At 51.7% G+C, this 12,410-nt stretch overlaps 1 protein-coding gene across 1 annotated transcript in view; it reads right to left on the reverse strand.

The window, feature by feature from the left end:
- The window catches only part of DPT (dermatopontin), a 28,433-nt gene extending 16,387 nt beyond the window's left edge, over positions 1-12,046 (reverse strand). The window contains exons 1-2 of the mRNA XM_019647522.1: positions 11,690-12,046; positions 976-1,101 (exon numbers count right to left, since the gene is read on the reverse strand). Of these exons, the coding sequence (XP_019503067.1) occupies positions 976-1,101; positions 11,690-11,994 (431 nt within the window). The 5' untranslated portion in view covers positions 11,995-12,046. The remainder of the gene's footprint in view (positions 1-975; positions 1,102-11,689) is intronic.
- Between the last annotated feature and the right edge of the window lie 364 nt (positions 12,047-12,410).

The following is a 12,410-nucleotide window of genomic DNA, read 5'->3' on the forward strand; positions in this document are numbered from 1 at the left end:
AGGAGGGAGGGAGACAAAGTGTTCAAGGCAGAGGCTTGCTGCTCACATCGCAGAGGTCCTTGCACTCTGCTCCCTACCCCGTGCCCCTTCCCCACGGGAGGTCTTTGGTCTTTGATTCAGGTCTTAGGTCTTTGATCACAGTGCTGCCCTCCACCCCAGACATGTCTGCTCATGGCCCTGGGGGGTGAGACCTGCTCTGAGCAAGCCATTTGGACGCTGAGGCACTCCATCATAAGGCTGCGGCTATCAGCTGACTCTGCGCTCTGAATTTACTAGTTGTCATTCCTTTAAACTGAAAAATGCTAAGTTTATGGAGCTGCCTGTGCCCCCTTGGGCATCTGTGGGGTGACGCTGTCTGGTTGCAGAGAAAAAGCATAACTGCGAGGCCGCCCTTGCAACGCGTCACACCCTGAGATAAATCACTCGAGTGAGCCAGCCTTCAAACGTTGGCACTTTCGAATGCCTTTGTCTAAGGCAGACATGCCTGGCTTGTTTGCAGAATGAAGAACTTGGGACAAGTTGTGCTGTCAACACTGAGTCACTTATCAGGGTAAATAAATATATGCACATTCCCCTAGTCAGCTTGATGGCCAGGTCAAGGGATGTTTAGTATCAGCCCAGAGAGCGAGAAAGGAGCACAGTTCCATAGACTGGAGTTACAGATGGATCTAGAAAACAGGAACCTTTTTCGTGTGTCTATAATTGTATACTATGTTTGCAGCTCTGACCTGTGACAGGGTTAGTTTCTTCCACAGAAGGTCTGCAGAAAAAAATAGGTTCCCAAACAGGTCCAGCAGCCCCAGATGTGATCTCCCTCCCTCTCTCCCTCTCCTGCATGCTAGCTGCTACATCTGAAGCTTGTTTGTGATAGCCAAGGCTTATCTGAAGGCAGAAGCACAGGCCAGAGCACTCCCTCCACGGGCTCCCCTTTGGCCCCCCGCAGTCAGGAGGGGCTGTGCTTGGCTGCAGACTCACCAGCAGGAATATGGGCATCTCTTGCTGTAGCGACAGCAGTAAAATTGCCACTCCCGATCCAGCACGGACTCGAAGTAGCGGCTCTGGAACCCTGCCACCAGCCCATTGCTGGAGCACGTCTGGTACCTGAAGACAAGAGGACAACCCCAAGTGAACTAGTGACAGTCACACACCAGCAGACCCCTTCCCAGGACCCCAGCTCTCACAGTTACTGAGGCAGGCCCCTATCTCACCGACCTCGAGTCCTAACAACTGATTCCTTTTAAATACACATAACAAAGATGTTATATTTGTAGAAATGACATATGCTCACCATTAAATTCAGACAATTCAGAATCTGTCAACTGAAGGACATTTGGGGACTGCTGCTCCTGGGAGACCCCTAGAATATATTATTAGATGGAAGAAAGCATAAATGGGCAGATATAGAAGCATCTAGAATTTTACCAGTGCACAATTGTCTTTTTCATGCCATTTCAAACAACAGATAGTTTAATTCATTTTTCACTTGAATTTAAAATAGAAAGAAAACAGAGAGAAACACAAGGAACTGATAAACTTCCAGTGAGGGTTTCTTCTGCTTAGAGCAGGGCGCTGGAAATTGAGTCCAAGGGTGCTCCTTCATTTGACGCTCAGACAGCAGCAGAGCCTTTTGTCCAGGGTGGCCCGGTAGGGCAGCTGGGAACACACCCCGGGGTTTCACTCCCTCCCCCGGAAACTTCCTACCGCCCGCTGGACTCAAAGCTCTACACGGTCATGACGTGTTTCGTTCCAAACTCTACGCCCAGGGCCCACCATGGGTCCTGGCACATGGAGGTCCTCGCGGTGTTGTGACAGGCCAGCTGCCCTCCTCAGTCACCCTCTGAGGGTCCCTTTCCTGTCCTAGCTGCTCAGGTCTGATTCTTCAGAGAACATGGCCCCTCCTCTCTGGTCCACAGGCCTGCCCTTTAGTCGCATGAATTTTCATTCTTTTCTCTCTGCCTGGGCTGCTGGTCTGGGAATCGCCCCTTTTGTCTTCACAGCATGTTCCTGAGATGCGTTGGCTTGGAGCAGTGCGATCATTTCTTCCTCTGTTCTGTCTCCTTCTTCCTCCTTCTCCTGCCTCAGGTCCCACAGTGCCTTGCGGCTTGACGATGAGAGTGCTTTCCCCCCTCGCGTGGCCACAGGGGGCTCCCACCTTCTTACCACCCTTCCCAAATAGGTCTTCAGCTATCTCTGTTTCCTAGCGTTTCCTACCATCCCCCCTCACCCCCCCCACGTTTCCTCTCATGAGTGAGCCCAGCAGGCTGCCCTCTGTGTGTCACAGGCTGGCGGCAGCTGGAATTCAACCCTGTTTTCCAAGTAAAGATAAGTTTCTAGAAAATAGGATAAAGTAGAGTAAGTGCCCTGTGCCGACAGGTGAGAGGGACATTACAGACATACAACCTATAAAACCATCAGCGACTGGATTTCATTTTGTTCTAAAAAAATTACTGGAAACGATCTAATAGAGCTGACGAAAGTATATATTCAATAGATTTCATGTCCCTGGCCAGAAAGCATCTCTCCTTTTCATCCGTGTATTATTCACTTATTCACTTGAGCATGTATAATTTCAAATATGCATTTATTTATTCATTCATCCGTTCAACGAACTTGTCCTCCTCTACCTGTCTGTACCCATCACTGCTTGCGTGTTGAGAGGGGGGCGAGGCCCGGGGTCATCCATGCAAATTAGCCTGTCCCCAGGCCTCGAGAGAGGCTCTGGCGGACCTGAGAGTGCGCGCTCAACTGGAGGAGGTCAATAGTGCCAGCTAGGATGTGACCAGAGACCCGTGCCCTCTGAGGCGCTGGTCTTCTTTGTCCTCCCATCGCTCCCGTTGCATTGGGACTGTCACCACTGTGGACAGAGCCTGGCACACTTCAGGAAGCCATGTGACTGGGATGGCCCCTGGGGTCTGGGACAGTGTGGGGATGGTCTGTTCTAGCCTTGTTCTAGCAACAAGTGAGAGGCGTCTTCAGTAGGAAGCGCTAAGTGTTTAAACAACTCATGTGTGTCCAAAGAGAGAGCGTGCAGCAAACGTGCACCTTCTGTGACCTGCCTCCCTGCCATCCCTAAAACTCCGCCTTCCTCTCAAAGGGCCCTTTCAGAACGGAGTGGGCTGTGGTTTCCACGAACTGTTTATCTTCATCCCATTGTTTTGGCTTGAGCTGTGCTCTCAGACCGCCACAGGGGACAGTGTTCTCCAGTGGTAAGTCCCCTTAGGTAAAAATAAATGTGGCGAGATAAGCTGCCCTGCCTCATGGGGTACCCATGCCGAAGGCAATCCAAGTTCCATGAATTCCCCGCCGGCTGTCAGCCAGGCGGCTGGCCCCACGGTCCTCTGTGGGAAGTGTGTCTGTCACTCTGTCACACACCACCTCAGATAACGCTGCCCTGTGAAGATTAGTCGGACACCACAGGTCCCGGGCCCAAGAGCATACAGTGACACTTAGATAGACGCACAGAACCCCCCTCCCCAGCGTCTGTCCCATCGCCGTCACGTGTTGGAAGAGTGAGCCTGCACTGGAGTTTGGTAGGGCGTGTGGGTAGCGCACCGAAATTATTCCTCCCAGGAGTGGATCTTTGTGGGGGGTACGTTTGCACACTCACGCGAGGGGCAGCATAGCAGAGTGGTTAAGAGCTGGGTCACCTCAGGCGGGCTTCACGCCCTCTAAATGGCCTCATCTTTCTCATCTGTAAAATGGGCAGGCTAATAGCACGTACTTATTAAATTTGCTGTGAAGACCAGATAGCGCAATGCATATCTGAGTCCAGGGACAGTGTCTTTTAATGCCTACTAAGCTGCTTGTTATTGTCATCCTACTTTCATTGAGCGCACACTGCAATGGTGTCGGCTCTGTGAAAGCCGCCCTCGGCCCCCCCCCCCGGTGTCCAGTCAGTGGGAAGCTGGTGGGGTCACAGCATTCCCCCCTGCCGCTGTCCCCCCTTGAAAGCAAGGACAGAAAGCCCTCTCCTGTGCCTGTCATAGTGAAACAGAAGAATCAGGATGCGGAGGAAAGAGCCCTTGGTGAGGAGTCAGGGGCCATGGCTTCTGTTCCCGCCCTGACCTCAGCGCGTTGTGTGGGGCCTCACGTAGGTCATGAGAGGATTAAATGAAGTCACGCCTGGAAGCTCTTGGAGGATAGGAAGAGCCAGGATCCACACTCAGATTTCTGGGGGGCAAAGGTCCCGTGCATGAGCTCGCAGGGAGCACAAAATGTTGCTCTGAAACGATCCCTCTGCTTGTGGTCCGTCCTGCAGCCGGACCTTCTCCCCTGTTTTCTTCATCTTCGGGGCTGCTGGTCAGGCGGGAGGGTGCAGGCCAGGACCGGAAGGTGTGTGCATGTCTCATTTGGTTGGTGAGCTCCTCTGGGGAGTTTGGGCCTCTCCTTCCAGTCTCTGCTGGTCTCAGTCCAAACGTGTAGAGTCCAAAATCTCAGCCAGCTGTGGGTGGCCTTGGGTCGGGTGCAGGAGAGGGTCCCGGAAGCTGGGCTATCTTGGTAAGAGCTTTCACAGTCCCATCAACGGATGGGCTGCTCTTCGCTCTCCCAGCTCCACAGATGTACGACGTCTTGCCGGCGCTGCTGGCCGGTCTCCAGGCCCACTGCGGAGATGGAATCAGCAGCGTTGCCCGCCGTCCAGCCCCGTGACTAACTCCCTGCATCGGGGACACCATGTGGCATAGCCTCCTTTGCTCCCCCGAGCTTCTCCCTTGAGTTCTTCCCCAACCCAGCTTGACGAGGGCTGAAATCCCACCAAGAGAGCTTCCCTTCCTTGAAGGAAAGCTTTGAGGATTGTTAATTCTCAAATTAACAGATTGTTCTCCCCAGAACAATCCTTTGAGTTGCTCTCAGCTGGGTCCACAGAGTTTCCACAGAGTTTCAGAGAGTTCATCGAGTCTTTCAACAAATGTCCGACAGAACCTCTTCTCTACCTGACGCTGTACGGGCCTGGCCCCCTTTCCGGAGGACTGTCCCGGGGAGCAGACACGGCGGCAGCGCAGCTCTTGGGAGAAGCTGACTGGTGCTAAAGATTAAGGAGAGTAAGTGGAGGCTGGGTGAGGGTGGGCAGGGCCGTGGCCTCGGGCAGAGACAGACCCAGTTTGGAGCAAGCTGACCCAGTGAGGAGGTGTACAAGTCCTGGTTCCTCCCTGAACCCCAGCAGGCTGACTCCATGCCCCGCCGTGTCCTTTTTGCTGACACTTATGCACCATGGGGATGAGAATCCCCACCTGAGAGTATTGTCTGAAGATTAAAGAGATGCTGTATGTCAAGTGTCTACCGCACGGGCAGGCTCAAAGTATGTTATAAAAAGGCGGGAGAGGTAGTAGTTTTTGTTATAGCGTCATAAATATTTACAGTGAGATAGAGAAGCCACATCCTAGTGTGCAAATCCACTTCCTGGCGGGGCCTGTGTCAGGAACTCTCAAGGTCTGAGTCTTCCGGTGGGACACTGAGATGAGCCTCCGAAAATAGATAGCAAAGCATAAAAACCATTTTTTTTGTTCTTTTTGCGAGAAGTCTTTCTGTCTTGACAATTCCAGCTCATGCTGATTTTTCTTCCCCGTGACATATTGTCACCATCACACAGTTCATCTGACACACACTCTCACTGAGTCATGCCGTGGTGAGATAGTGCCGGGTTTTGAAGGCAAACACTGTGCCACTTACTGAGTCCTCCGGCCGCGGTGGTGGCATCTGAATAATCCCTTTGATAATGCCGAGTTGTGGGCGGTCTGCTCTCTCCCTGCCTTCATCTGGGTGAGGGTGCTGCTGTCTTCTCCATGTCCAGGCTTTAAGTCTGCTGGTCTGTCTACCAGGCTTCAAGATGGTGATGCAGAGATGACCTGATAGACTGCTTCTCTGGGTAGAAAGACGTAGAGTAGGACAGAGGGAGAAATACAGGTTCCCTACTGCTTAGTAGCCTGCCCCACTAAGTGGCAGAGGCTACCCAAAGGCCTCTGAGGAGATCAGACTGTCTTCTGAGATGTACTTGTGTCCTGAGATCACCTGGGCTCTGAGAGCGCTTCCAGGTCACACAGGATGGAAGGCTTAAGCACAGAAGCTCATGAGCACCAATTATTACAATATTCGTTAATGCCACTGCTGTGTCTGTCTGAAAATATGGTATATTCAGGACATTCATAATATCCACTTAATATCTACAGATTATAACTGAAGCATGTGTTCCCCAAACAAGATAGTTCACATCAGGGGCCTTTATAATCTAGCAATTTGTATTTCAACTCCAGCTTTATAATTTACTAGCTGTGAGAAACTTATCTCTTTGGGTTTCAGTTTCCACAGAGCAGATAATAGTGAGGATAAGTAACCTGTGTCAAAGACTCACCACGCTTTAGGCATGGTGCTAAGCACTATACGGACATTAATTATCTTAATCACCAAAATGATCCTATAAAATGGGCTCAGATAATCAGTTCCCCACCACCATCACCATGTGACATATAAGGAAACTGAGGTTCAGAGAAGTTAATAATTCTCCAAAAGACACATAGCCAGTAATGTGTATCTATTATCTCATTTAATTCTCACAATTCTGGGGATTTGTCTTTGTGGAAACTGAGCCTTAGAAAGTTGACAGGACTTGCCTAAAGGTAGTAGTGGGGCTGCATTTTGGGAATTGCTCTGTTTGACTCCAAGCTTCAAAATCTTTCCATTACTTCAAGATACTTCAGAGAAACGTGCACGCACACACATACACATGCACGCGCACGTCCCTGCACGCACGTATGTGCACATATCCTAACTGTGGAAATCTCTTACTGACTGGGAAGATTATGTCTGACAAGTGCCCAGACAGGAGCTACCAGGAAGAGTGGACCTTTGCCATCCTTCTGAGCACAGTCAAGAGCCATTTTTGCAAAGCTCCCCCGACAGCTGAGTCCTAGAACTTAGGAAGTTAGGTGGGCAGCTGGCAGGAATCCTGGGTCTGCTATAACCCTGCTCTCCCACACTCAGCCTTCTTGCCCTCAGAAGTCATCCTTGCATGGATATGATATCTTCTTTAGCCTGACACTCACCGCGGCCTTATCCAAGAACAAACATAACGCCAATGTAATGTCCGCCCGTGGCACTGTAGCATCCAATGGTCTGGCTTGGGCACCGCCTCTGCTGCTCAGTGGCTACAGCGGGTAATCTCCTAATGCTTCTGAGTCACAGTTCCTCATGTACAAAATGGGGAAGATGGTAATGCCTTCCTCCCAGGCTTGTTGTGAAGGTCACTCAAGGGCAGAGGCTGTGTGTCATTCACCTTTATGTCCTTGGAGTCTGGCACAGTGTGTGATAATGTGCATTTGGTTGTGAACAAGTGAGCAAAGAAACGTGTAGATGAGGGCTATTTATAAACTGTGCAGCTCCACAGAAATTAGGATTAGGGTGGCGGCACCTTTGTGTGACAGGACTATTTCATTGATTCTCAGTTGCCTCACCCTCTAATCTTGGCCTTCATCCCTAATCTTTGAGGTAAGGACGTTGCTCTAGGTCAGCGGTTCTCAACCTTCCTAATGCCGCGACCCCTTAATACAGTTCCTCATGTTGTGGTGACCCCCAACCATAACATTATTTTCATTGCTGCTCTATAACTGTAATTTTGCTACTGTTATGAATCATCATATAAATATCTTTTTGTTTTCCGATGGTCTTAGGCGACCCCTATGAAAGGGTCGTTTGACCCCCAAAGGGGTCGCGACCCACAGGTTGAGAACCGCTGCTCTAGGTGGTGTTCGAGGCCCTCCCAGTGCTGAGACTGATTCTGTTCTGCTCTGTTTGCCTTTTCCACCCCCAGTATGTGCTCTGCCAGCCTGCATCCATAGCTTTTATAATCCTTTGATGTTGGAATAATAGTAGATTTACAGAAGACACGTAAAGGTAATACACAGGAGCCATGTGTGCCTTTTACCTGGCTTCCCCTAACGTCACCTGTCACGACTCTGGTGCCCCCACGAGCACCAGGTGAGCCATGTGTAGCCCTCCACTCCAGCCTTTGTGTGGCTCTCACCTGTGTCCACCAGGGCCCGCTCCTGAGCAGGGACCCACACCAGGCTCCCACATAGCATGTAGCCCTGTGGCTTTTGAAATAAGGAGTTTCCTGGTGTATTTTTTAAAGCTCATTTAAAAAAATGACGGGCTGCTTGGCACCAGAGTCATGTGACAGAAAACCATGTTCTTTGCAATTTGCCTTGATGCTAATTGTCTGTGGGACAGTTTTCCTTTCTTATCTTCTCCGTCACATGGCCTGTCTTTGGTGAGTTCATAAATTCAAATAGGTCCAATATGAGCTGCCATCTACAAGTGTCTTCTTGAGATTCTTTGAAGCCCAGGGTAGAAAACAGGTGCCACGACACAGAACATGGTTCCTCTGGCTTCAGGATCTGTGTTACGCTGGCTGGCGCCACACCGGCCTCATCAAATCCCAGATTCACTGACCTCGTGAGGCGTCAGGCATGTTTCAGATTTAGGTTTGTTTCAGCATTCTCCTACACTTTTCTCCTGTAAGCATCACAGTAGCAGCCCCTAACAGCTTGTGAAGTGAGTGTCACACCCTTTTTTTTTTTTTTTTTTTTGCTAGAATGAGGAACCACAGAGCTAAAAGATGAAAGAAATGGGCTGTGAATCAGGGTTTCCTGATTCTGAGACCAGAGCTGTTCCCACCACACAAGAGCTTAATTAACCTCACTAGAAAGTTGAAGCTTCATCTTTTTCCATGCAGGACCCACATGTCCTACAGGCTGTGCCACCCGAGTTAGAGGAGATACCCTGGGCATGACTGAGGCCCCCCTGAGATGGCAACGTGCCTCCTAGCAGTCCTTCATGGTGAGCCAGCCACTCACACAATGAAACACCTTCTAAAGGCTGTGCTCCAATTAGCAACTGTCTTTAGCAAACCCTCCATACTGTTGTCAAGTCTTGGGAAAGGAACGGTCAGACTGCACGATCTCATAAGGCTCCCCACCTCCCGTGCTCTCCGCTCTGCTTGGCCCTGAAATGCACTTGGATTTTTTTCTTGCAGGAGGCAGAGACTCTGCCTGCCTCTTAAAATAAACCTGCAGGCTGATTTAGTTATAAAAGGCAGCCAAATTGCACAAACCCACCAACTCTTCCCCCAGAACAGATTACGAGCCTGCAGCCAACGGGAAGATGGAATTGCTCCCCAGCCAATGAGCAAGTTCTTTCCTTCCAGATTGTTCACTGAGACTGGAGTCCAAACTCAAAGCAATAATTATCTTTAAAAAAAAATGCCTCTGGGGTCCTTGGTATCCGTCCTGGGGCAGCTGAGTCCTATTGTAAAGAAGCTGCTTTTCATGTCTGTGTGTTTTGTACTCTGTGCTCCATGGACAGGGAAGAGGAGGCCACAGAGGGAGGAAGGGGAAAATGCTTTGACTCTGTGGACTCAGAAATGTGGGAAAAAGGAGGTGGAAGAGAGAAGCTGCCTGTCAGCTTCTCACTTGGCTCCCACTGGCCAAACAAAAATCATGTTATTTTCACTCCCTTCCTCTGTTGCTTTTCTTCAAATAGCTTGGGAGTTAAGGACAAACCAGTCACAAGTTGTCAACTTTAAAACTAAACACCATTTGCCTTCTCTAAACAGAAAGATAAACAGAAAGAACAACAGACTCCAGAAAGCATTTTCAGGGCCAAGCCCAGAGCAGGGCGGTGCGGAGCCTTCTGGGACCATGCAGTCTGGCCGTCCGTTCTCCTCGTGAGCCGGGAGCCCAGGGAGGCGAACCGCTGTCCAAGGTCACACAGCAAGTTGTCTCTAGAACCAGGATCCAAATCCAGCTGACTCAGAGCCCAGGGCTCTTCCTTTGGGAGTGAGGAACCAGTGACGAGTGCTCTTTTACTGTGGCTTTAAAAAGGGGCCCCACCCATAGAAGGCCCCCAAGATGGGAGGATGAGACGGACAGTTGTAGCTAGGTCATTCCAGGCTCCATGCCAGGCAGTGGGTTCCGCTTTGGGGAGTCGCTGGACACTGTCAGTCATCGGGCGAGGCTGGGCTCTGAGTCAGCCATCTGTCGGAAGGGGTTTTGGGTAATTAAATCTGCTCATCAGAGGCAGTGGGGGGTGGATGAGGAAGGCCCAGTAAAGGGGCCCCCACCTGTGTGGCCTTCTCCCCACCCCTTCCCCAGGCTGGCTGAGCCCCTTCTAAGTCATGGTAACCAAGCTGGTTCCCATCCCTCCAGCGGGGGGCTTTGGGACCTATCTTACAGGTCCCCCCGTCCAGGGTGAAGAATTGCCCTGAGTCCAGTCCTGTGACAATGGCCTTGTCTGTGGCCCTGGCCCTGTCTTGTGGTGCTGGCCTCAGCCTGTGGCCCCGAGTCCAGTCCTGTGGCCCTTTCTCTGCTGGCAGAGCCCACTGGGCAGGGCAGCAGGCCCTCCAGCAGCCCACTGTGGAGAAGCACCAATGCTTTGCAGTTAAGACTCACTGGCTCCAAATCCTGGCTGTACCAACTGAGGAAACCCCTGATCGCCAGACCACGGCTCGTCTACCTATAAAATGACTTATTGATTTGTTCTGAGCGCTAAGCGAGATAATCCACAAGAAACACTCAGCGTGGTGCCTGCTCAGTCTACGCTCTAGTAAACGGCAGCTGTTTGTGTCATATAACTCGAAGCTCCCCCTCTCCTGCCTGGCTCTCCCGCCCATCAGCGTCTTTTCCCCTCGATTGCCTGTCAGTGTTCAGTCTGCTGTGGAGTGACCCCCAGGGTTTTATGCTTGACCGCTCTTAAACCCACTACACCATATTGCTGCTGGAACTCCTCAGAGCGTCTCTCTCTACAGATAGCACAGGGCAGCAGCCTGCCAGCCGGCTTCCTCCTCCCTGGGCAGGGTCTGCCCCTCCGCTCTCCCCGCCAGTGGTCCTGCCTCCATCCAGGCGGCAGTGATAACCAGCCTAGCTGTCAATAGCTCCTGCTACGGGCTCCTGACCAAGTATGGGGCCGCGACAGTCACACCCCACAGGCTGGGACCATGTCCATGGCATTGACTGTGGCAGAGACACAACTTCTCCCTGAAAGCGTTTAGTCAACTGTTTCCCAGCAATGGAACCCATTTTAAAATCCCGACAGAAAGAAGGACCTCCATATTTACAATTGAGAGAGCACATTTAATCGGGGCAGCAGAGAGCTATTTGATTTCACTTGGCCAGAATTTGCTGTGCCCTCTCCCCCATTTACTGGCCCTAAGTCAGTATTTCTCAAACTATCTGTAATGAGAGACCCGTCGTCTATGACCACCCTTACTGTTGTGGACCAGTCCTCCTATAAAACAGTGAAAATAAATTAGTGCAAAACTAAAATGTCGTTTGGACTGTGCAACAATGTTCAATTGCTATAAAGGTACTTAAATACTTTCACTCTCTGTACTTCTCCTTTGGCGGGCTGGTAACCGTCTCGCAAACCCACACCAGCCCCCGGACCAAACTGAGCGTCGGGGCTGCTCCTGGAAGACACAGGAGCACAGAGGAGCCCATCTGCCTCGGACACTCCCGGTCCTGGGTTCTTGTCCCCTCACTGTAGTCAGCTGAGCAGCTGCCCTGCCCCATCCGGAGCACCAGTTAGGTGCCCGGTAGTAATGCCCAGGCATCAGCGGGTGCCATTCCCCGAGGGTCCAGCAGCCCCGGTGGAGGGATGTGATGGGTAATCCCAGCCCCGGTGCCTCCAGGCGCCCCCTTACCATTCCATGCCAGCCCTGTTGATCTCCTCCCACCAGCACTCCGTGGGCTCCCCCAGGCTCTGGGGCGTGGGCACGCAGTCGTAGTTCCACTGTCTGTCAGAACCTTCCTTCTTGTTGAAGATGCTTCTCACCGCCACCACCACCTGCCCATGGGGACACTGGAAGCTGAAGCCCTGCCGGTTCAGATTCACCCACCCATCGTCGCCGTAGTCCTGGTACTGCTGGTACGGGTACCCATAGCCACCGTACTGGCCCCAAGCCACGCTGACCAGCGGCAGCAGCACCCACAGAAGAGTGAGATGCATGCTGCTTGGGCTTCTGGCAGAGAGAGTCGCCCTAGGTCTGCTGGGCGCACCGTTTTATACGGCGGCCGCTGACATGTGGCCTCCAGATGTGTGCGAGCAGCCTCCAACTGCAGCGTGTCATCGCTGCGGCCCAGCTTCTCCGCGTGGACACACTGGCCGTGGTCCGTCCAGCTCGTTTTAAGGTGGAATGCCAGGAAAATGTCAGCAACAAGCAAATGGAAGAAACCGCCTGGAGAAAGGACAGCTTTGCAGATAGGTCAGAAAAAAGCAAACGGCTTCAGGTCCCTTACAAACACTCACCTGAGGACAGCAGCGTGTTTGTCCGTCATCTCTCGGCACCTCCCCTCTGTCTGCCCACCTCTCCCCACAACTGGCAAACCCCTGTGTTTGGTCTCCAAACTAGTCTTCCAGGACCG

Source organism: Hipposideros armiger, unplaced genomic scaffold (genome assembly GCF_001890085.2).
Source record: "Hipposideros armiger isolate ML-2016 unplaced genomic scaffold, ASM189008v1 scaffold_6, whole genome shotgun sequence".
NCBI classification, from domain to species: domain Eukaryota; kingdom Metazoa; phylum Chordata; class Mammalia; order Chiroptera; family Hipposideridae; genus Hipposideros; species Hipposideros armiger.